The sequence below is a fragment of the Salvia splendens genome, chromosome 8 (genome assembly GCF_004379255.2).
Source record: "Salvia splendens isolate huo1 chromosome 8, SspV2, whole genome shotgun sequence".
NCBI lineage: Eukaryota > Viridiplantae > Streptophyta > Magnoliopsida > Lamiales > Lamiaceae > Salvia > Salvia splendens.
The window spans coordinates 12,868,270-12,892,448 of record NC_056039.1 but is presented as its reverse complement, the minus strand read 5'-3'; the positions used below and the strand labels follow the sequence as shown (position 1 = coordinate 12,892,448).

The window sequence follows — 24,179 nt, the reverse complement described above, 5'->3', positions numbered from 1 at the left end:
GCGGACCGCCCAGCCGAGCGCCGGCGCTGGGCGGTCTATTGCAGTCGCCCAGCGGACGAATGGAAAGAGAAACCGCGCAGCGCTGGGCGGTTTCGTGGCGCTGGGCGATCCGCTCGGCGATATTGCAGCGCCCGGATCGCCCAGCGCACCGCCTAGCGCGAAATTTAAATTTTTTTTTCCGAAACACTATATATACGCGTTTTGCTCGTCATTTTCATTCGCACCACTTGTTTTAACGAGTACTCTCTCTATCTTAATTTCTGTACAAGAGCAACAACGCGAAATGAATAACGCTGATGGTGGTAGCGGAGGGGATGCTGAGGAGTACGCCTGTATTATCATGCACAACATAATTGTCGAATATGAAGGTGGCGAACTGACCAATTGGGTCAACGACGATAATGAAGCCGGTCCAAGCCACGGCGTGGCCGCCCCCAACTTACGGAGTGGGGTACCTCACGATGAAGCCGGCCTCCTACAAGCACATGCCGACATGCGCCAAACGACGGCTCATATTCGACTCCAAAAGGATTTAATTGAAGAGTTATGGGCGCGGAGGATTGACCGCCTTTAGTTTTTTTTAATTATGTAATTTTTTTTAATTAATGTATTTTTTAAATTTTATTAATATTAGTGAATTTTCTTGTTTTTGTGTCGTAAATTTAATTCCGTATATTGTGTGATTGTTAATTATTTCATTTTGTATATATTTGTTAATAGTGATGTGGATAGTATGTGGCTAGGCTATGGCTGGGCTATTGCTGGGCTATTTGCTTGTTTTGATGATGTGGCAGGAGGATTTTTAGTGCTGATGATGTGGCAGTGGCTAGGTTATGGCTGGGCTATTGCTGGGCTATTGCTGGGCTATTCCTATTGTGGATGGCCTAATGAAACAGTTTTTATCAATAGTTTAATTTATGTATCTTCCTAGGGCTGGCAAAATATACCGTAATACCGAAATACCGCACTTATCGTACCGAAAAAATACCGAAAATACCAAATTTGTGATATACCGCAAGTTGCGGTACGGTAAAGGTATAGATTTTCCTATATGTTGTATTTAAAATTTATATAAAAAATGTATTTAAAATTTATATAAAAAAATAGTTAATATGTTAAAATCCCTAACCATACTTTCATATTTTAGTTCAACTGCCCTCAACCCCAAACATACATATGCAAAGATGCAAATCAAGTCCACTGTATAGATTTGATTATGGTGTAGTTTTAATCTTTTGGAAATTATTTAAATAAGTGAAATTTTATTTTAATTATTTGGCTATAATAGAATTTTTTTGGTATGAAACACAAGTATTACGGTATGTCATACCTTATTTTGGTATACCGTACTCGATATGCCATACCTTATTTCGGTATAATGTAAAAGTACAGTATACCGCAATACGGTATGGTATACCGCATAGACGGTATGGTAACGGTATCGAAAATAATCATACCGAATTTTGCGGTATACCGCAATGAGGTATACCGAAAAATTCAGTAAGATATAGGTATGATATTTTCTCATGCCGCAATTTGCGGTACGGTATGCGGTATGACATTTTGAGTGCGGTATATCGTACCGTGCCACCCCTATATCTTCCTGCTCATTTTTACAAATGCCAATTCATCACCCATATCATTTTTAATAAGCTGGAAATTGACCTTGGAAATTAGCATCGCAACTGAAGTTTGTGATATATTTACCGAATTAGAAAATTCATGGAAAAAAATTAATTTGTTAAAAGTTACATGCTCCAATAATCCTATTATTTATCATTCATTTTTATGTTTAATAGCAATAACATCATTTCAAACATCATTTAATTGTTTTGACAAATAAGTGAATCGTTTTTTTTTTTGAGTTTGTCATATTAATTGAGAATCATTTTTTACAAAATTCAGCACATTTGATACTTTATCTCATTCTTATTTTTTATTCTATTACCATTTATTGTTTATATTTTGTTCTATCTTCACTTAATATACAAAACATCACTTTTTTTGTAATTACCAAGTGTATTCATTAGTGGGCCCAATGATTATTTTCCGCGACAATTTGTGGGCAACTCATGGATAGGACAACTGACCCAAGGATTTAAGGCTACTCCAAGCACCTCATGCGCGCTAATTTGGAGGCACTTCATGGGTGGGACAGCTGGCCCAAAAATTTAAGACTACTCCATACCCAAAGGCAAGAATCGATCGCCTGACCATATGGTCATGAGTGGAATTAAGAATGAACGAGTCTCATGCCACTCGATCACACACATCGGGTTAATATCACTTTTTAAAATCTAGTACTTACAAAAATTGCATCATTTTAAGACGAAGTAAATAGTAAAAATGGCTCAATTATATTATAAGTAGAAAATAAAATTACGCCAAAATAAAATAATAAAAATATGGTGAAAAAAAAGGGTGAAAGAAAAACAAATATTGGAGAAAAATGTGGTTGCATTTGCATTGGAGGTAGCGAAAAGCAGCAACCGCCATCCGCGGTGGTGGTGCGCCGCAGATGGCGAACTCACCGACGAGTGGGGCTTCGACGGTGGTGGCTGTGGACCGAGACAAGAACAGCCAACACGCCCTGCGATGGGCCCTCGACAATTTGAGGTTGAAGGAGACCATCATTGTCCGACTTCCTTAGCGTCCACTCCATCAAGAATATAGTCCTCGGTGCTTCCAGCCGAGGCGCCATATCCAGGTTACGATACATATAGTGAAGCTCGATTGATCACTCAATCAACTCAACTCAACTAAACGCTTCTTATTTCTGATGGCAGGGCATTTAGCACCACAGTTCTGCTCCGTATACTCCGTATCTGTTGGAAATCGAGATCGGAGCAAAAACGAAATGGAACAACAAGAACACGAGGATATACGTGGTTCGGCGTAAGCCTACGTCCACGGGAGAATAACGATTCGATTTACTTCAATCACGATCAAGAACTACAATCATACAACAAGATCACACACTCAAGAATAAGCTACTCTCTTCTTCGCATATGAACTCGCATCAAACCAAAGACTATACAAGCTAATTCCTCACAAAGATAGCGTGTATCTCTCACTCTAGCTATTGGTTGTTGTTATGATCTCTCAGCTGATTTCTCTCTCTCGTTTCTTCTCAAATGAACTCCTTGGATTGCAGCAATATTTATAGGGATTGTATCATGCAGTTGAAACTGCCATGAATGTGTAACAGCTTTAATAGCCGTTGCATAACAGAGTTTTGAACTCAAACCTCTTGACCATGTGTCGCACACTCCACGCTCGGTTCCGATGCACCCTCACTCGTTGTTATCATCACAAAACTCCTAACAATCCTCCACCTTTTGAGATGATACAACACTTCTTTCGATCATCTTGAACTTTGTCGATCTCATGTCCGAGTAGCGCCAATCTTGACTATTCTTGTCAGCATCCTGACCCCAAGAATCATCCCCAGATCCTCCTCCATCACTTCCTTGATCAGCCACAACGCCCCCACCGGACGATCGCCTCCACCGGACGATAAAACATCCACCTAATCTGAATCTTCCCCGTTCAGAATTGGAGTTGCTGATCCCTAGAGATATGACACATCTCTCATGAGTGATAACCGAATTTCTGTCAAGATTATGCCACCTTCATCGCTTAGGATGACACGGCTGTTGCACCTCTCTCACGGACAATTCAACAAACACAAACAAAGCTTCACAGCCTCCTCCAAATTGCATTCCCGCGAGCATCCAGTGATCAGCGTGTTGTACGTGATGATGTCTGGCCTTATCCCCGATCTCCTCACTTCACCAAGAAGCTCAACCTCGGAGACTCAACAACTGAATACAGCTCCCTAACTTGGAAAAAACTTCTCTCAGACATTTCGTCGAACACCATCTCAGCAATCAACTCTCTTATTGAACCGAGAGGAAATGTGATCTTATTGCTCGAGATTAACACATTCCAAGTGACAAAATCAGGCTCTAGACCTTTTCTCCTTTTCATTCTTGATCGAATGGAATTTTTCAGCCTCGAACCTCGAAGCCATTGCCATCGCAATATCGATTCAATGGATTCAACACAGTTGGGATTCGCACCTGACTTCTTGGAAGCTCAATGAGCCCTCATATGGCCTCCCAAAGATTTCCCACTAATGCAGGGTTTGCTGCAGATTCAAGAAGTGTTTTACATGGAATGTTTTTCTCCCTCCGTCGTCACTTCCCACACCATGATCCTGCGCATTTCTTTCCTTCGAAACTCTTCGTTCTTGGAAACTCTGCTCCTCCACATCGATCGACAATCATGCTTCACAGATTATGTCAATCTACCATCACTATGCTTCCATTGCTCCAAAGTAGGCAGAATCATCAGAATCCTCTGCATTCGAGACACTACTTTCAGCATCTCCCTCCGCTCCTCCGCTCTTCATCTCCGACTTCTTCCAACGATTCTCCTCCTTCCCACAGACGGCGCCAGTTGTTGGAAATCGAGATTGGAGCAAAAACGAAATGGAACAACAAGAACACGAGGATATACGTGGTTCGGCGTAAGCCTATGTCCACGGGAGAATAACGATTCGATTTACTTCAATCACGATCAAGAACTACAATCATACAACAAGATCACACACTCAAGAATAAGCTACTCTCTTCTTCGCATATGAACTCACATCAAACCGAAGACTATACAAGCTAATTCCTCACAAAGATAGTGTGTATCTCTCACTCTAGCTATTGGTTGTTGTTATGATCTCTCAGCTGATTTCTCTCTCTCGTTTCTTATCAAATGAACTCCTTGGATTGCAGCAATATTTATAGGGATTGTATCATGCAGTTGAAACTGCCATGAATGTGTAACAGCTTTAATAGCCGTTGCATAACAGAGTTTTGAACTCAAACCTCTTGACCATGTGTCGCACACTCCACGCTCGGTTCCGATGCACCCTCACTCGTTGTTATCATCACAAAACTCCTAACAGTATCTAAGGCCAAAGTTCACGGAATCAAGTCCCCGACTGACCATGCACCGTCCCCGACCTCATCCCCTTTCATCCGTACAGATCTATCTTCCACATTTCCATCCTACATCTTATCTCGTGGTCCATTATACTACTACTTCTTCTCTCTTTACAGCATATCAACCCAGTAGCCCCTCGGAGATGTCTATACCCAGTACAGCACCTTCCCCTCCATACTCCACGACCAGCAGCCAGTGTTCCACTCCACTGATCAGGTCCAAGGCGCTTCTGCCCCTCCCTGCGGGGAACTCGTCACACTACTCGACTAATTATATCTCCTATGAGTTTCTATACGAACCCGATGCATCCTCCAATCTAGCCACGGTACTAACTTCACGCCTTATCAATACTCGAACAACGTTTTATAAATTTCCACTTGTTGCAGGATCTGGAAGAGGAGCTCAATAAAGTGAAACTAGAGCTCGAAAAGATCAAAGAAAAGTACGATGCAGCTTGCCTAACTAAGGTACAAAACTTGATTGAAATTGAAATGACTTTCTGTTTGAATCTGGATAAATAAATGCATATGAATGCATTAGCAGGAAAAAGACATTGCAGAAATCAGAAAAACAGAAGATGCAGTACAACAGAAGAAGCAGGCGTTGCGCAAAGTGGTGGATTCTGAGCCGGAGAAAGTAGTTGATGCATTGGAATACAGCTTGGGTCGATGCAGAAGGTATTCGGTTGATGAGATAGAAGCTGCGACCAACAACTTCACCTCGCATAAGATCGGCCAAGGCAGCTACGGACCCGTGTACAGAGCCACCATAGATCACACGCCCGTTGCCATCAAGATTCTCAGATACAACATACCAGATGCCCTAGACCAGTTCCACCAAGAGGTGGACGTACTCACCCGGTTGAGGCATCCAAACATGGTCATCCTCATGGGAGCCTGTCCCCAAAACGGCTGCCTCGTGTACGAGTACATGGAAAACGGCTCCCTTGAAGACTGCCTCTCCTGCAAAGACGGATCCCCACCCCTGCCATGCCTCACGCGCTTCTCAATCGCTGCAGAGATCGCAACCGGCCTCAACTTCCTCCACCAGACGAGGCCACAGCCGCTGGTCCACCGCAACCTCAAGCCCGGGAACATCCTCCTCGACAGGAACTACGTGAGCAAGATCAGCGACGTGGGACTGTCCAGGCTCATCCCTGCGGCCGAAGCCGACAACATGACTCAATACAGAGAGACAGCGGCTGCGGGGACTTTCTGCTACATCGATCCCGAGTATCAACAGACAGGTCTGCTTGGGACCAAATCGGATGTCTACTCCTTAGGAATCATCTTGCTGCAGATCATCACTGCCAGGCCTCCAATGGGCTTGACATATCTAGTTGACACAGCAATCCAAAATGGGCGATTCACAGAGATTCTGGACCCTCGAGTTCAAAACTGGCCGGTTCAGGAGGCTCTGGAGCTGGCAAAATTGGCCTTGCAATGCAGTGAGCTCAGGAGGCGGGACCGACCGGACCTTGCAACCGTCGTCTTGCCAGAGCTTGTGCGTCTGATGAATGTGACATCAAAGCTCAAACCTGAAAGGAGAACGCGTCAGCCTCGGGTTAGAAAACTCAGCTCTCTAATTCAGAAAATACGGTACATGACTTTTTCTGCCTAACAATGATTTAACATGTTTGATCAGGGAATTGCGAAACTCAAAGGCGGCAGGTTGATTAATACAAAGGAGGGATAGTGATGTTCACCAAGATATGAATGTAAATATTTAAGTAAAAGTTGAGTGATTTTTGCAACTTAATTTCTCACTCAAAACATTACTTAGATTTTCATATCAGACATATAGAACAGGATTGTAAAAGGAAATTTTCTTGTATATTAAGAGACAGCAAAGTGAAAAGTGTTGCTTCATCCTTCTTTGGTATCAGAATTTAAATATTTCTGTCACAAGTAACCGAATGGCCTCCATAGAGGACGTAATTGAACAAGAGATAAGATTAGTCATGATCTTTAATCACAAGTAATGATCACGGCAACTGATTGGCCCCATATAACCAATATTTTTATCACGAACACTGATTACCTAAATCCATGTAAATATTCTTATTTTTTATAGTATCTCTTTCTTTCCCTTTGCAACTCCACGTGCTCGAAACGGGAACTGTGAAGGGGGAGACAAAGGAAAAGGAAAACATACAAGAAATAAAAAATGAAAATTAAAACACAGAAATATTAGCAATGCTCAGGAGTCAAGATAGGTACTCGCTATCATAAATCTTATTTGGAATAACAGTTAATATGAACAATGGTTTGCAGACAGAAAAAACTTGGGATGCCAAATTTTCACTCTCTAAATGAATCATAATTCGATAGGGAAAATATGGAGCTCTCGCGTGCTTGTCTCCAAGCCTACAACTACGAACATAGCATATGGCTTTATTACTAACATCCTCATGCTTCGAAGAAACGAACAAGCGTGGTTCAACTTAGACCAACATAGACTGTGGATTCTCGATGTAGCCTTTGTATGCCTTGAGCCACTCTGCTCCAATGGCACCTGCATGAAGTGCCACCAACACAGGTATTACTATATATCAATGTTTAGGTCATGTTTATGGAATTAGGTAAGCTTACCATCTACTACGCGATGGTCACAGCTTAATGTGGCAGTCATGAACGAAGCAAACTCGTATTGCTTGGGTCCGGAGCCAGGTATCACCCTCCTTTCAGCTGTTCATATGGTGAAGATCTTTGTAACACAAAGCTTGAAAGAGAAATGAGCGACATGGAGTTAGTTAGTGTTACCAGATCCAACGGCTAGAATGCCTGCTTGGGGTGGGTTGACGATTGCACGGAATTGCTCGACGCCAGAAGACCCTCCCAAGTTTGATACGGTGAATGTACCTCCCTACGAGCAGAGAGTAAATAAAAATCTATTGCTATTATAATTTAAAAAAACATAATCTGCCACTGTTATAAAAACTGTGCTTCTTACAACATCTAATACACCTATACCGCTAGTTCATTGGTTTAATGTAAGATAAGAATCCTTCTGTATCTAAAATTGTGAGAAGAATTCACAGATTTACGTGCTTTGCTTGTATATAGGCTAGGGAGCTTGCTGATAAAGGTTTACCTCATAATCTTCAGGTTTTAAGCTGTTCTCTCTTGCTTTCTCAGCTAAATGCTTAACTTCCTTAGCGATTCCTGATAAACCTTTCTTGTCAGCATCCTGGAAAATTGAGTGAAAATACAACATTGATGATGCAGTTTAAGGTTAAAATTACATAATGTGATTTGAATTTCTGTTGTCTCACCTTGATTACAGGCACACACAATCCGTTGTCCGTTTGCACAGCAATATTAATATTCACATTACGATACCTGTATGGCAAGATTCTGCAGTCTTAGTGGACTCTTGTTTGTTAAACAATTGCTAGAATGTAAGCGTTCTTACTGGCGAATATAATCATTGGTCCACGAACTATTGCACTGAGGAACCTCTCTAAGAGCCATAGCAGCAGCCTGAAACAAGAAAAGTTTGATCATGTTGATACGAGTCAACCCAAGCTTTAATGCTCATGGCCACTTTAGAGGGGATGAAGGACAGGCACAGAGAGAAGGAAGGATTGTTCTGTTCCTGAATGTATCGGTACCTTAATGACAAGATCGTTGACAGATATCCTTCTCCCACCTGAAGCTTCTTGCAACGAATTCAGATGGATACGCAGTCTACATGAAAGTTACAGAGATCAAACAATACAGTAAAGTTTGTGGGGTCGAGTGTTCATTTGAACAAGAGGCGAAACTCACTCCATTAGCTTGTCGACACATGTATCTACAGTTAGGTAGTAGTGTGGAATGGTTTGTTTCGATTGCAACAGACGTGATGCTGCCACCTGCCAGAGAATCCAGTGTGACCAACCACATCATCATAAATCACCCTCATTATCCTAATGTTGTTTGCAAATCAGCATGCGGTTCGAATCCAATGTGATTCACATTAGGCACAAGGTTCGGTTACAATTTAGAAACTGAGACTACTGGGGACTTAACCTCCAAACTCATAAACTTTTTGATAGTTTACCAAATATGGCTATATCTCTCTCTCTGTGTGTGTATGTACCTTTCCTATTTGAGTCTGTGGCATGTCTATGTAGTCTAGGGCAGGGGAAACTTCTTTGCCACCTGAAGCTGCAAAATGGAGAAGTTAAAATAGGTTATGCAAATTGTTTAAGAGATTACTGGATGAAAATAATGATAATCTATGGCCACAAATTTGGCAGGAAGAGAAATCACTTAGATAGCACCAAAGAAACCCCTGTGAGTCAACTAGGCACTAATAAGGGAGACGAGAAATACCAGGACTATCTTTTATATCGATCTTCGGAACACGTCCATCATGACCTGTTCCTTTGGTATTTGAAATATGTACCTGTTATGAAAAGGCATGGAGCAGAAATCTTCAGGAGAATAAAAAATCTTATTATCTAGGTGTATAGTTGTGTAAGTATTGTTTCTACAGCATTGAACTTACCTTATCATCTTTTGCAAGCATACTGGTGAGAGGGCCAGTGAAAATACGCCCCCCTGCTGATGATTGCTCTGTGTTGGTTGCCGCCACTTCGGGACTCTCTTCTTTGGTTGGAGTTTGCGGTGAGGGTTCTTTGGACGAAGCTGCAGCATCAGATATTGATGGAGAGTAGTCTTTAAATTTGGCAAGATCCTCCTCTTCCTCCACTGTTACAGCAATTATCTAAGATCATAGGATAATGTCATCAGTAATCAAAACGTATCTTAAGAACTGGAAGACAAAAACATCTCAAAAAAGTGTATAATTGATAGACCATGCAATATGTGTGAACAACAAGTTCACAGGATACATCAGCTAATACCTCACCAACTTTAATTCCAGTTGATCCATCCCCGAGAACAATTTTTGCTAGATATCCTTCCTCCATGCATTCCATTTCAACTGATGCTTTATCCTAGAAACAGCAAGCAGATGTGGAAGTGCACAAAATCAAATTTCACCTGAATGTGGAGAGCGAGCATATTCCATTAACAGAAGGCTATATAGACGAAACAGGGACCTACAGTTTCCACTTCGCACAGTACATCTCCGGGTGTAAGTTTTTCTCCTTCCTTTTTCATCCACTTTGTAATATTTCCCTTTAAGCACAAGACAAGAAAATTAAGTGTAAAGGTGCTGATACATGAAAAGGAGAATAGTATAAATGAATAACTCTTGCCTCGGTCATTGTGGGTGATAATGAAGGCATCCCTATCTCTTGGTGTGGTGGAAGACCTGATTCACAGTAACACATCAGAGCAAGATAGATAGGCCTGAAAACAAAACCATAGAAGAGGGCAGGACTCGATTTAAAATCAAAACATAATTGTGCCAATGTGACTATGAATTTTTATGTTTTACAGGTATTACTGGCATCATCTTATTCAATTAGTAATTAATGTACGTAAGTATGAAATATTCAAATTAAAAGAAATGGAAACCAGAGTCACTTATAGACATTCTGTGACGAATAAGAAGATTTACATGGAGGTCTGTTTGGTACTAACAAACCTGAATCTGTAGAATAATATCTGATGAAGTTCCGCTGTTGGCTGAAGTAGGAATCATGAAAAAAGGATCAAATCACATACAATAGGAATAGAGTAAAAATATAATATAAGATTATGACAACCTCTTTTTGTACACTGAGGTCGTTGCAGGGGAATGACCCTTTATTGCTGTCCTTAAAAGATTTCCTTTCTCCATTCTAACAGTTGAAATCTTCATTACAAATTTCCCATGTTATGTTTAAATCAACTAAAGAGGCAGCAAAATAATAGAGAAGGGACATAGTATGCATTATCACCGGTGTTTGATTGATTGGATGGAGACTTTGACAAGAAGAGCTTCTGATGGAAAACATTGAAGTAACATACTTGTCTCCAGGTCCAAGATCAAGTTGGCTGGACCTCGGAACATCTATTTCCAATAGAAAATGCATTTAAAACAAAAGTTGAATACCACGCATACACATATATGCATCACTGAAAATACAAACCATGCATAAATACACTATATTTAAACAAGCATACAATAGTTCTAGCTACATGCAACTATGTTAATTACATTGCTGAAAATTTGGCGCCTTTAACAAATTATGTGCACACAAGGAGATGAAAGAGACAAGAGCTAACAAAGAGGACAGGACTATTTCTTGGCCACTTACCATCTATATGATTGGCATCCGTCCTGGCATGATGGGTAAACCAGCATACGAGAAAAGCACGGTCTTTTTGTATAGCATGGTGTGTATGTCTGAGCTGTAGAGTGAGAACAAAGAAATATGACGTCATTGAACATGATTCTCGAGGAAACAGCCAAGACAATGCTAGAGTTCCTATTTTGTTAGTGAGCAAAATCCATAGCATGCACCTAATGTTATTTCTTAATCAACTCCCATCTCCATATAAATGATAAGTTAAATAGTTCCAATATTGACTGGTAATTAATTACATGGAACCATTACAATCAAGGTGAAAACACCATAAAATTTGATTTTACCCATTTCAAACCATCCCAAGTAGAATTTATTGGCTGATTCCACATTCAAAGAAAATTTTAATTTGAATTAACCTCTTCGTCTACTTCCACTCCAAAACCCCCTTGCTGGACTTCTTCTACTTCCCCATTCTCATGAATTGTCAGTTTCCACTACTATTTCATAAATTACTGATCAGCAGATTAGTAGGATAATAAGCTATTATCACTATAAATATTAGCATCTCCATCCACAGCAGCTCAAACGTGAAGCAGGCGTAAATCCTCTCTATTTGTGACAAAATTCAATCCTCGGGTATAAACAAATAAAATTCAACAGAATTGCTGCTACACAATTTTCCGAAAACAGTGCAGCTCAAATCGATCAAATTAGCTGCAAAATCCTCAAATTACAGACCAAATCATTTCCAATTGAGCTCACCTACGTTTCGTTAAAAACATGCAGATCACAAAACGAATCCAATTCGTACTCGCACACAAAAAGGAAGACGCAGAGCAGAAAATTGATCAGGAAAAAAAATTGCGAATGCATGCATCCATTACAGAGAAATAAAGCAATTAATTATGGAAATCAATGGATCACCTTTGTACAGTGATGAAAAATTCTCGATGCACAGATCATGACGGTAAGTTGAAAATGCCTAATCTAGAGGAGACTAACGCTCGATTTGGTTGTGTTTTGGCTGAAGAATGCGAAGAAATTGAAGGATTGAAAATTGAAGGATTGAAAGTGTGGGTGAAAATGGAAGCATAAATAGCAAAATTGAAGTGAGTGCAAAATTATTCTGGGAAAAAAGCTCCTAATATCGCAGCAACCGTTTATTTTCTATTTAAGGTATTCACATGCAAAAACGAACCGAATAATTTTTTAACCAGAAATGGAGCATGAATCGACTATTTCTGTTGGCTTCAGTTTGTTACTAACATAACTTTATTTGTGAAGAATAAGAATTTTAATTTCATATTTATTTTTCCATTATCGTAATAAGTTATAGCATGTGTAATTGTATCTTACGTTGCCTAATAACGAGCTTGCAGTGTATGGTGCACAATTAAGTTGTCTTTCTCGAAATGACTAAATTTAGTTGTGGCTTCTATTTATTTACCTCATTTCTATCTACTACCAAAGTAGTATCGTGACTTAAGTAGATAATTAAATTAAATAATACATTTCTAGAATATGCAAAATAAATATTCACGCATATGAGGGATCTTATTTTATAGTATTAATTAAATTTCAATAACATTTTTAATGTATTAGAAACCAACAAATATATAAATCAGAACAAATAACGATAAACATGCTTTACACGGAGTGATACTCATATGAGGAGCTCACATAAAATATGTAGCATATTAATCGTCTGAATATATAATCTAATGTAAAGATAAATTTTAAATCGGTGGGGTTCCAAGAATCCTAGAATCCTATGCGACCATGTAAGTGTATGCATATAACATTAAATACGGAGTACTCCACTTCTTTTTGTCGTATAAAAATAGTCAATTTTTATGAAGAGGAGAAGTAAATCGAAAAATGTACATTGTCATTTACTTTCTCAAAAAGTAAATATAATTTTTTAAAAAATAATAAACTTAATAAAATTCTATTTTTATAGAACGAATGTAATAGTAGAAAATTGTTAATTAAAAAATATAATTAAAAATTATTACAGATAGGAAACAACCACAGGTGACACGTGTTTGGCTGCATCCTATAAGAGCATCCACAATGACGGCTAGCCGGACCGCTCACCGAACCATTGTAACCGGCTAGCCGAATTTCGGTGAAAAAATCGGCGAGCGCACGCCGATTTTCGAGCGCTGGCGGATGCGCTCACCGATCCGTTGGCCGCCATTGCAGGCTCCGGATCGGCGAGCGAATTTTTTTTTTAATTTTCGAAACACTATATATACGCGATTTGCACGTCATTTTCATTTGCACCGCTTGTTTTAACGATTATTCTCTCTATCTTAATTTATGTATAAGAGCAACAACGCGAAATGGATAACAACAACGAAGGTACTCCAGTGACGAGCGGGTCTCAAACTCCCTCGGTACCCGTGGAAGGTGAATGGGGTCCGATACCCGGGTACTACAACATGTACCCGTGGCAGCAGATGATGCCCGGGATGGCAGCCGGTGGTGGTATGCCTGGGATGGCAGGCGGGGTTAGTATGCCGGGATGGTAGGGAGTACCGGGAATGCATCCCGGTATGCAGATTATGTCGGGGTGGGCACCTGGGATGCAGATGATGCCAGGGGTACCGGCGATGCAGCCCGTGACGCAAGGGACGCCGGGGGGGGGGGGGTGGGGGGGGGGGGGGGACAACGTCTATCGCCCCAGTTTTAATTTTTCGACTGCTTCTTCGCACACATCGACCCCATCGGAGACGCAGTTCACGCAATTTGAGACTTTCTCCTTAGAGGAATTGGAGTTTGATCTTCTCGGGGTTCCGGAAACTCCCGTTCAAACGGGGGAGTAGGGCGGGGTCGGGGAAGTGGACGGATGTGGAGAACGTCGCGCTGTCCAAGGCATGGGTGAGTGTTTGCGATGATCCCCTCACTTCGAACAATCAGAGGATCGTCAACTTGTGGGCTAAAATAGCAGCAGCCTACAAGGCATTTTGCCTGGAGGGGAGGCCACGCAACGGGGAGGAATGCCGGAAGGCGTGGGACCGAATCAGGGCTGGGGTCTCCCGATTTTCAGGCTTGTACGCCAACGCCCTCCGCATGCAGAGCAGTGGCCAAACTGACGAGGACTGCAGGAGGATAGCGGATAAAGTATTCCCCGTTCCCGGGCTCTATAAGGAGTTCACCTACTGGAACTGCTATGAGGTGCTGACAGACTCCGAGAAGTTTCGGGCAGGTGTTGACGCTGGCTGGCCGAAGAAGCAGCAACTGAACTATACCGGTGATTACAGCGGCAGCAGCGACGGTTCCCACGACTTCCCAGAGGGTGCTCAGGAGCTCCCGTTGACTCAACTTATTTTAACACAAGAAAATCCCGCAAGTGTACGGGGCTAGTGTAGCACAAAGCAAGCAAGGGTATCGTATCCCACAGAGACAAAATGTATAAACTCAAGTACCACGGACCGATTTTAACTACTATCTAGACGATTCAAAGGTTTGGTTGATTCTTGGAAAAACAATTAAACATAAACAAGTTAAAAGCACGCAACAAAGGATAGGTTTCAAATAAGAGAACGAGGTAGAGCTTTGGATCCGACTACAATACCCACAATGTAAACAACTCAACAACTTTGATTACCCGTTGAAGTCTCTAGGATTAGAAGGACAATCGTTATTCTAGGCTAAGCCCCCTCTCGAGTGCACTCAACCCGTTGATTAACTATTAATATTGAAGTCTCCTTCTATACTTCACAATTAACTCCTATACTCAAAAGATTCAAGTCCTCACTCTAGAATTCCTTCTCTCGAATGCAAATTATCTAGGCGTTGTTCATTCTTTTATCAATCCTAATTAGGTATCTCTCGATTACTCAAAACTAGGTCAATATATCCAATTGGTAGCTAGGCAATTGAATTGAAAGGCACAAGAATGAAACAAAATAATCACAAGAACATAGGTAATCAAAAGCTATTGAATCAATCACAAGTATTCATTGTAGTCTTCACCAAAACTCTACAAACGATTTAGCTACTCATATTCAACTCAAAAACAAAAGAATAAACCATAGTCATTGAATAAAACATGAAAACCAATGAAAATACTCCCAAGGGTGGATTGAACGGAAATTCGCCTTCGTCTTCAATCTTGTTGAGGATTGGGACGCCTTTCCTCTCAATTCCACTCTCCAAACCTTCAAAAGCTGCTATGGGGCGTGTCTAGTCTCTCGAGGTCGAAAACCTAGGTCTCCTTTTATACCCGGGGCAGAAATATTCAATCTCGCAGAACACATCGCCCGGTCGGGCGATTTTAAGTCGCCAAAACGCCCGGTCGGGCGAACTTTCTGGAGTCGCGACCAAAACGCCCGGTCGGGCGTTTTCCCCTTAAAAATCGCCCGGTCGGGCGTTTTCTCTGGAATCCTCCAAAAGCATTGTCTTCGTCTTCGAAAGGGCTTCGCGTGAGTATCTTGCACGCCCCCATCGGAGTCCGGATGAGAGAGTTATGGCTATTATACGAAGGTCGCGCATTGAAGCGCGCCCGGTCAGGCGATTCTTCCTTCAAGCTTGTTTTCAAGTCATTTTCACCTGTTTTAGCTCCAAACACTCGACAAACTCGTCAAAACACTTATGTAGTGGATAATGGATGTAAACTCAAGTAGTATGCTACATAAACACTGAAATGTTCACGTTAAACATCCAAAATACTTGTCAAACCACGAGTTTATCACCCGTCCCCTCCATCGTTCGTTCGCCGAACTCGCCCGGCTGGTCAAAGGCGAGCGCAACGGGAATCGAGGGGGGTCGCCGGGGGGTCCCAGGAGGTCCAGTCGGCATCCCCTGTTGGCTAGTCGACAGCCAATCTCGTCTTCTTCGCGCGTCAACAAACGCGGGCTCAGATGGCCAAGACCTTAGCCGATTGGAAGACGACAACTGACCCCGAGGAGAAGAGTTTTCTTCACGCAATGCTCGTGACCATGCGAGCCGATTTGAATGCCGTCGCGGCACGGTTGGGGGGCGACGGAGGCGGTTTTTTTTTAATTAATGTAATTTTTTTTAATTAATGTACTTTTTTAATTTTAATAATATAATTAAATTTTCCCGTATCTGTGTCGTAAATTTAATTTCGTATTTTGTGTGATTGTTAATTATTTGTTTTATATAATTTTGAGTGATGTGGTTAGACTATTGCTAGGCTATTTGCTTGTTTTGATGATATGACAGGAGGATTTTTAGTACTGATAATGTGGCAGGAGGAGTTTGTGGCTAGGCTATGGCCGGGCTATTCTTATCGTGGATGCTTTAAAGCGACTGAGTATTGAGGTCGACGAAGCGGGAGACTCAGATACCCCGAGACTGTGGCTGCGCTTCACCGAACTCCGCCGTAAATCTGCCTTCCAGAATGGGGAATCAGAAGCTCAAGTGGACGTCAGAGGAAGAGGAGGCGCTCAAGGCGGGTGTCGCCAAGTACGGCGCCGGGAAGTGGAAGAACATTCTCGTAGATTCCGAGTTCAAGCACAAACTCTCCAACCGATCCAACGTTGACCTCAAGGTTCTCGATCTTATGCAATGTCTACTGATGCTTTCACTATTTTTTAATTGTTTTGTTGTTTTTGCTATTTTTTATTGAGTTTGGTCAAGTTTACGTCGTTTTGTTGGTGAGATTAATTATGCGTCTGCTTCTACAAGTTTTTGTGGATTTTGTGAATTGACGACCTCTACCGTTTAATCGGTGTTAGTTTTATGAAATAACACTAATTTTGAGAGTGAAATTGACAATGTCATGTTGTGCTGTTTGAGCTACTTATAGATCATACGCGGATTATGTTAATTCTGAGTTATGTTTACGTTAGTAATTGTTGATTGTTTTTTCTGTTTCATTGGAGGTGTAGATGATGCAGTGCCATTGTGTTTTTCCATTATCATCGTGATGCATACCAGCTGAAAGAGGATTACTCTTTTTATAGTAATAACTTGGAAGTTAAGAGAGGCCTTTGATATATAAAATGTAGTGTAGGTGAGTATCTATTTCGTGTAGATCCCCGTTGAACGTTTTATCGAGTACAAACTGTCACTGTGTTAATTCCAGTTGTTATTAGGGAGCAATTTTTCATGTTGAAGATATGAGTGTCTTTTATTGCACTTTAGACTTATCTCTCAAAGCCTTTGATCTATTTGGTGCTATTTTGTTGTTAGGGTTGGTTTTCAAAACAACCTATTTTGATTTAGGCTGTTTTTCATTGGGATTGCTTCATTTGGAGAGTGTAATGCTCTTCCTTTATTATTGTGTGATATATTCTTTGGTCTCTTTCTGATGTTCTAATCAGGACAAATGGCGGAATATGGGCGGACAAGGCTCAGGGGCTAATTCTGTGAATTCCAGAGCAAAGTCAATCATAAATGGTGCTCTGATACACAAAGTTCAGAGTTCAAATTTAACTTCGGTTCCTATAGGCAATGTGATTGACAAACCTCCTCAAAGCCCTGAGGGTGTTAGAAATTCTAAGAAGTATGCTTCGCCTCTCATTTCAGTGATCTTCTCGTGCAGTATTATACTCTTAACTAAACTATCTGGTTAGGACCATTTGTTTCAAAGGATCTTGTATATTATTAGTAAAACTCTGGTGGTCATTCATCTTTTCTATTTTGTATTATGTACATATTTTTTAATTGATGCCCTCATGCTGTGAAGACCAATTGACTTTCTTTAAAACAAATTTCTCTGGACAGCTGGTTGTTGATCTCGATTTCTCTTTTATCATTTACTTTTAGATATGACATACAATTGTTGGAGGCATAGCATGAACAACTTCTCTTCTATCATTCTATCTCTTGACTACAGTTGCATATGCACTCTGCTACTGTCTTGGTAAATTGACTTCCCCATATTTCAGGTATAATGAAATGATACTTGTAGCACTTTCGTCAATCAAGGATCGCAATGGACCTGATTTTGTTTCAGTTTTGAGGTTTATTGAGGTCAGATTATAAATCTATGTGCTGCAAGTATATGTCGTACTTTGTGTTTCTATTTCTCTACTCAAGGTAGATGCTTTGCTAATTTGATTTAAACTTACATGGAGATGAATAATTAGAACAACAGATGCTTATTACTTGAACGAGCTTTGAAAAGAAAATTCGTGAGAACATAAATCAATGTGCACCAGTGTTAGGTTTGTAGTTTGCAGTATTCCGGCTGAGCCTTTTTGTACACACATGTCATTTTATATCCTTTCCGGTTGAGGAAAAGATCAGCTCCAGGCTTGAGTATCAAGTTATTTTGTTGTATGGCCCTTAATTCTCTCCTCATTCCCAGTTTAGGAAACAATATGTGCTTGAAACCCTAAAACTCTTATCAAATTGTGTTTGGCAGAAAAAGTATGAGGTGCCACAAAACTTCAGAAGGTTGCTCAGTGTGAAGCTGAGGAAACTTATTTCACAAGGCACAGTTGAGAAGGTATATGAATTCCTCATCTACATGTCATTATGTTAGGTGTATGTATCCATATTATGAAGCGCGTCTTTAAACTTCAATATGTATGACCTAAAATGCCACTATTTAGATTAATTTAATCTTTTGTGTTTCAATTTTGAACTGTACCTTCCATACTTATCTCCCATGCGCACCCATATGGATTTTCACTCTGTATTTCTGCGCAAAATATCTCTGTAAATGCAAATAAACATAATCTCGCGTTGCTGCTGCTCCAATGTCAGTTTAATTTTTTTTTCTTTTGCATGCTCCAAACTAGGGCTGTTCATGAACCGAGCCGTGCCGAGTGTCGATGGGCTCAAGCTTGGTTAGTTTAGTATCGAGCCAAGATCCAAACTTTTTTTATCGAATACCAAGAGGCACGAGCTTATTCTAGTCTAAATGAACTTTCTAAATTTAGATATATGTTTAAAATGTGAATTATTTTATTTTGAAAATATATATTGTTTTATCCACAATAACACAATATATTCATTGGTTACCGGCCTAATAATACTGTGCTTAGCTTGATTTTGTTTAGCTAGCAAGCTTCACTAAACGAGCTCAGCTCCGAATAGCACATTGTTCATGAAAACCCTACTATAAACTATATGTATAATTAACACAGTTTTAAGGCCTAGTATGTCTGGATACTTTATCAAGGTTTTGTGATGCTTATGCCCATGAATATTCGGACAGGTTCAAAAACGCTACAAGATCAAACATGCTCCGTTGGGCACTAAAACACCTCCGCCGAAACAAAAGGTTGCCAGGTCAAAGCCAAGACTAGATACTAGGAGTAGCATTTCAACTGAAATGGAAGATGCTGCTAAAATAGCTGCGCACGAGATTGCGGAGGCAGAAAATGAAGCATTGTTAGCTGCTGAAGCAGTGAAAGAGTCGGAGAGGCTCTCGCAACTGGCTGAAGAAGCAGATGCAGTGGTGCTGCACTTGAAACAGATGTTCGAACAATGTAAGTAACTTTTGCTGAACACAAGAACCCACCATCTACTTCAGTTGTGATCCGTGGCTGATTTGCTCCGTCTGTTTCTCATAATCAATCCGGAAAGGAGAAAGGAGGCGACAGTTAGTGTTTCTGCAGCCTGAAGCCACTATCGTGGTTTAATTCTTTTTGATTGAAGAATTTTCTGCTGTATCATCTGTTGAGATGAGCTCCAGTTGTTCTGTTTTGCACGCGATGGAGCCAAGCTCTCTGTTTGTCGTGATTGGCCCGAGCACTATGAATCTATTGGGTGAGGATGAGTTGAGGAATGCACATTATTTCATAGAATGATGTTAGTCTAAAGATGTATATTCTGTCAGTTCCTGTGTATTGTTGATGGTTAGATAGCCATTCTATTTTTGTAAATTTTGATCTCATTCTAGGAAAAATGTCGCTTTCTTTTTCTTGTTTTGTTTTTGTTGTTTTTTGTCCAACAAGCAACTGCTAGAAATCAAGTTTAACAAACGTCGCACCTCAGTAAGGGGGTACATACATCTCATTGTAGTTGAGATGTTTTCTAGCACAGAGATTTAAGAAATCTATGCTTAAAGTTTAAGTGGAGAGAGAATTAAATAGATAAAAATTAAAGTTCAAAAACTACTACTCTAGATTCCTAAACAACTATACTAATAATGCTGAACTCAATCTCTACAAATACTATGCTTGCATTAAACTAACTCGAAACGCACTGTCTAACAAAGGGAACTCATCTATGATCTAACAGCACACATTCGCCCCGGTTTGAGCAGAAAACAAAATAAGTTCCAAACATGAATGAAAATCAAAATCCAGCACATATGTTGATCATCAATTGTTGATGCACATTTCGGGTTCTCTTCAAGAACATTTGTTTCAGCAATGAAACAAGAAGAGTTCGATCAAGTTACAAAAAATGGTCAGGCCAGGACTGGTCAGGAAATCCATAGAAGTCGACTCTATAAGAGCACAAGGCCTAGCTCCGACGATCTCAAAACATGCTTTAGCCGATAGTTGTAGAGGTAGTAGTGCAGCTTGCCATCTCCCGGCCCAAATTTCAGTTCTTTCAAGAAGGTCTCGTTGTGCATGACATCCAGCGCGTTGAACACATCAAAGTCCTTCTTCTTGGCAACAATGAGGGCATCACTCATTAGCTGAAGCAACGGAGTCTTGGTCGAAACATTGTAATAAGAATACGCAGCCTTCAAAACAGAATGGTTCTGGTTGCCTAGTATGGAAGAAGGGAGACTGTAAAAACTGCAGAAGTCGGTAATCTCATGAGTTTCAGAGCTTTCGACCATATAGCTTTCCACAACATCCTCCTTCGGAAGCAGCCAGTGTTCTACGTCATCCACATCAAAGTCTGGCGCAACAGCAAACTGCTGCAGATAGTTCCTAAGCAGACGAGTGACTGCAGGGACGTCGTGAGGCTCCATTTTCCTGAAACCAGGTGTGGCCGTCTGATCTGATAGCTTGTACAGCTTGATTGTGCGACTCATTGTCATCCTCGCACCAAGCCTAGAAAACCCAACTTCAATGAGCTTCTTTGGGTTCAAAGATCTATGCCAATACTGACAAGTTGTGACGGGCGTAGGAAGGACAACACCAGCTGTATAAGCCGCTTGCCAGATATTCTCGAGATGGACCCTCCGGGTAACCTCTTTGATCATGACCGGAGCAAGCCTCTTTGATCGGAGCTTCTTGTGAACACACAGGAAGTTTACTTCCGCCATCAACACAACAGTGTTACGAACCCGGATTCTTGCAGGGATGCCAGTAATGAACGCAACCAACTTTTTCGAACTCTTCACCCTAACCCCTATGTGCCAGCTCCTGAAATAGCCAGGAGGGCGGAGTGCCCACCGGAGAAACTCTTTCGAGTAATTGAACCTGAACATGTTCTCGTCATCCTCAACATAATTGTTGGTCAGCAAATTATACACCTCTGCACAAACCTCTTCCGAGTCTATATCACATGTTATCCACTCGTAAGGAGATGGGAGGTTGTAGGGCTCCTGCTTGACCTCGGAAAGTGGCGTTGGCTGCTCAATCGGACCTTCAGGCAGGCTCGTATCACCGAGTTCATTGAACTGTCCTACAGGCTGGGTTTCCCAAAACTTATGCCTCTTCGCAAGTGACAAAGATTCTTGCACCTTCCTCGCCAATGCATCAATCGATACCTCACTCTCGTTTTCCGGAGATTCACTATTGTCACCGGATGTAACATGATTCTCATTTGGTTCACTGTAACCGGCCATTTTCAAAGACTTACTCTGCCATTCACCAAGACCAACACATTGTTTATATAGCAGGTATTATAAACTCATTCCAAAAAAATACACATATCTCCATCAAACTCTAGTGAGATAAACCTCATCCATATACAAAACATCCGAAATTCAGAAATTATGTTCACAAACGCACCAAATCATATATACATAGCTAACATATAGATCAACTCTCTCAAAAAAAATGAAAAATAACAATGCATTAATTAAATCACTACTCGAGAAGTTTGATCTATATTTCACAGGTTTGAAGCAAAATCCACATTACAAATCCGCGTAAATTGAAGAATTGTGTCTTTCACTACATAACGATCCAGAATCACCGACTACTCGCATCACAATTCAGTTAAAAAACTAAGATATACCTGGAAAACTAATTTAACACCAGATAAACTGCACATATCAGCAATCAATGGAAACAAAACACAGACAATAAGATCTAAAACAGCTTAAAACACAAGTACACAAATACTAATCGATAGAGAGCTGCTACCTCAACTGATGCCCGGGATTCTTTGCGAGAAGACCGAGAGTGGAGGAAGGATATGAATATGGAGCGAGAATTTAGAGAAAGAAAACAGGCATCGGAAACGACGAGATGGAATCGCAACGGAAGACTCGAAGGAATTGGAATACTAATATTCTTTGCTTTACTCAATGGGTATTTCAGTCAATTTATTCATGTATTTCAGTTAATTTTTTTGATATTTCACAGTACATTCAAAATTACTACTATTAATATTTTTAATTTTACAATTTTCTTAATAAAAAAAGCTTGATTGTTCATTTTTTACTAGTATAACTTAAATTAAATGAATAAAGTCACAAACTCAACTGTGATTTTTATGAATAAAGTGGCAAACTCAATTGAATGTAAAGAAAACGAACAATCATTTCTCTATATCTGCAATCAACTTATATAAAATCTTTTTATAAAAATATCCCATTTTACCCACATAATTCACGACTCAAAATTATTTTGTGAATGAGAGTTTTTTGCATAGCATTTTTACCTCCGAATTACTATTGGTTTTAACGAGGCTCGACCCATGCCTAGGTTGTGGGCAGTACCGCTACGAGACCTTGTCCTTTGTTTGGAGTTTTTGTTCGCTCCTTGTTTTATTGTCTACTAGGTTTGCCGAAAGGGTTGTTTGCTTTTGTTCGGATTTCTAGCATGTCCGGATTTCTGTTGCCTTGGGTATGCCCAAGAAGTAGATTGTAACTTGTTTCATCTATTCAATTCATTTAATTATTAAAAAAATCATTCCCAAATTGGGGATTTTTTTCAAAAAATTGTGTTTTCTCTTGCCCACTATTAATTTACATAACTTCCTTTTTTTGTATGTCCACATGTTACCTCTACTTTTATTATTCCCTTCGTCATGCTATATGCGAGATGCTTCTTTTGAGCACGAAATTTAAGAAATTGATAAGTAGTAAGAGTACTTAAAAAGTTAAGTGGAAAGAGAGAAAAAATAGATAAATGAAAAGAGAATAAAATAGGCAAGACAATAAAGTAAGAGAGAAAAAATATACTCCGTTCGTCCCACAAAGTTTGTCCCATTCTACCATTTTTCTCTGTCCCACAAAGTTTGTCTCACTTGAAATCTTACCTAAAATAGACATTAAATACATATCTCAGTCTCCTTAATGTGTGACCCATATTTCACTACACACATCCATTTAATACAAAGTCAAACAATTTCTTAAAACCATGACAAACTTTGTGGAACGAATGATTATTATTTTTTCTTTTCTAAAAAGATAAAGAACTCACTTACGATGGGACACCACAAAAAAGAAAAATAACCCTTTGTTGATAGGATGGAGGGAGTACTTTTTATAATGAACCACAGTGTCCACTAATTCTTTGCATTCACATTATATTAAAAAATTAATACTTCCCAAGATTTGTCATTTATTTTCATTTTCTCCGTCCCAAAAATTTTTTGTCTCCTTTCACTTTTACCATTTTTGGTAGTGGACCCTCACATTCCACTAGCTCATTCTCACTCACAATTTATTATAAAATCAATATAGAAAAGTAGGACTCACATGCCACTAACTTTTTCAGTCCACTTGCTATTAACATTTCTTAAAATCCATGGCGAGTTAAATGGTGACAAATTATAAAAGACGGAGAAAGGAGTACACAAAAATAGAAATAACATTCCATTTGTTTTCTCAACTAACTTTTCACTATATCTTAAAAGTTAAAACCATAGCCAAATCAACTTATGCCAAATAATCGTAGATGAGGGGAGTATAAGATACTCCCTTCCG

The 24,179-nt window shown here is 40.2% G+C and overlaps 4 protein-coding genes across 9 annotated transcripts; 2 read left to right on the top strand and 2 right to left on the bottom strand.

The window, feature by feature from the left end:
• The first annotated feature begins 5,125 nt into the window (after positions 1 to 5,125).
• LOC121745404 (U-box domain-containing protein 34-like) lies at positions 5,126 to 6,869 on the top strand. The gene is made up of 4 exons (XM_042139298.1): positions 5,126 to 5,326; positions 5,388 to 5,468; positions 5,545 to 6,564; positions 6,646 to 6,869. The coding sequence occupies exons 1-4, from the start codon at positions 5,144 to 5,146 to the stop codon at positions 6,694 to 6,696; spliced, it is 1,335 nt and encodes a 444-aa protein (XP_041995232.1). The 5' UTR covers positions 5,126 to 5,143; the 3' UTR covers positions 6,697 to 6,869.
• A 328-nt stretch (positions 6,870 to 7,197) lies between these two features.
• On the bottom strand, positions 7,198 to 13,817 carry LOC121745403 (dihydrolipoyllysine-residue acetyltransferase component 3 of pyruvate dehydrogenase complex, mitochondrial-like). 5 transcript variants are annotated; one of them, XM_042139293.1, is made up of 19 exons: positions 11,533 to 13,817; positions 11,198 to 11,291; positions 10,838 to 10,950; positions 10,664 to 10,752; positions 10,543 to 10,583; positions 10,211 to 10,266; positions 10,056 to 10,130; positions 9,854 to 9,946; positions 9,496 to 9,714; positions 9,321 to 9,393; positions 9,085 to 9,152; positions 8,772 to 8,857; positions 8,615 to 8,690; positions 8,416 to 8,483; positions 8,276 to 8,342; positions 8,095 to 8,190; positions 7,764 to 7,866; positions 7,593 to 7,688; positions 7,198 to 7,515 (listed from the first exon to the last, which is right to left on the bottom strand). In XM_042139293.1, the coding sequence occupies exons 1-19, from the start codon at positions 11,575 to 11,577 to the stop codon at positions 7,445 to 7,447; spliced, it is 1,629 nt and encodes a 542-aa protein (XP_041995227.1). In that variant the 5' UTR covers positions 11,578 to 13,817; the 3' UTR covers positions 7,198 to 7,444. The 5 variants fall into 5 exon arrangements, with proteins under 5 accessions (XP_041995227.1, XP_041995230.1, XP_041995228.1 ...); XM_042139296.1 differs by having other exon boundaries at positions 11,605 to 13,817; XM_042139294.1 differs by having other exon boundaries at positions 12,113 to 13,817.
• A 2,659-nt stretch (positions 13,818 to 16,476) lies between these two features.
• On the top strand, positions 16,477 to 20,043 carry LOC121744265 (telomere repeat-binding factor 4-like). Of its 2 annotated transcripts, XM_042137744.1 has the most exons (6): positions 16,477 to 16,709; positions 17,485 to 17,666; positions 18,052 to 18,136; positions 18,531 to 18,614; positions 19,329 to 19,602; positions 19,700 to 20,043. In XM_042137744.1, coding segments are annotated over exons 1-6 (777 nt in total). In that variant the 5' UTR covers positions 16,477 to 16,559; the 3' UTR covers positions 19,702 to 20,043. The 2 variants fall into 2 exon arrangements, with proteins under 2 accessions (XP_041993678.1, XP_041993679.1); XM_042137745.1 differs by having other exon boundaries at positions 19,329 to 20,043.
• A 364-nt stretch (positions 20,044 to 20,407) lies between these two features.
• Positions 20,408 to 22,535, bottom strand: LOC121745186 (glycylpeptide N-tetradecanoyltransferase 1-like). The gene is made up of 2 exons (XM_042138991.1): positions 22,390 to 22,535; positions 20,408 to 21,881 (listed from the first exon to the last, which is right to left on the bottom strand). The coding sequence occupies exon 2, from the start codon at positions 21,864 to 21,866 to the stop codon at positions 20,568 to 20,570; it is 1,299 nt and encodes a 432-aa protein (XP_041994925.1). The 5' UTR covers positions 21,867 to 21,881; positions 22,390 to 22,535; the 3' UTR covers positions 20,408 to 20,567.
• Between the last annotated feature and the right edge of the window lie 1,644 nt (positions 22,536 to 24,179).

Excerpts from the sequence above, each read along its gene's own strand:
- LOC121745403 (XM_042139292.1), bottom strand. The coding sequence starts at position 11,399 with ATGCTATGGATTTTGCTCACTAACAAAATAGGAACTCTAGCATTGTCT. Across the intron at positions 9,153-9,320 it reads CGATATAAAAGATAGTCCTG|CTTCAGGTGGCAAAGAAGTT; the intron begins GTATTTCTCGTC and ends TCCATTTTGCAG. Across the intron at positions 8,191-8,275 it reads TGTGTGTGCCTGTAATCAAG|GATGCTGACAAGAAAGGTTT; the intron begins GTGAGACAACAG and ends TCAATTTTCCAG.
- LOC121745186 (XM_042138991.1), bottom strand. The coding sequence starts at position 21,866 with ATGGCCGGTTACAGTGAACCAAATGAGAATCATGTTACATCCGGTGAC.
- LOC121744265 (XM_042137745.1), top strand. The coding sequence starts at position 16,560 with ATGGGGAATCAGAAGCTCAAGTGGACGTCAGAGGAAGAGGAGGCGCTC. Across the intron at positions 16,710-17,484 it reads GATCCAACGTTGACCTCAAG|GACAAATGGCGGAATATGGG; the intron begins GTTCTCGATCTT and ends TGTTCTAATCAG. Across the intron at positions 18,615-19,328 it reads CACAAGGCACAGTTGAGAAG|GTTCAAAAACGCTACAAGAT; the intron begins GTATATGAATTC and ends ATATTCGGACAG.
- LOC121745404 (XM_042139298.1), top strand. The coding sequence starts at position 5,144 with ATGTCTATACCCAGTACAGCACCTTCCCCTCCATACTCCACGACCAGC. Across the intron at positions 5,469-5,544 it reads ATGCAGCTTGCCTAACTAAG|GAAAAAGACATTGCAGAAAT; the intron begins GTACAAAACTTG and ends ATGCATTAGCAG. Across the intron at positions 6,565-6,645 it reads GGAGAACGCGTCAGCCTCGG|GGAATTGCGAAACTCAAAGG; the intron begins GTTAGAAAACTC and ends ATGTTTGATCAG.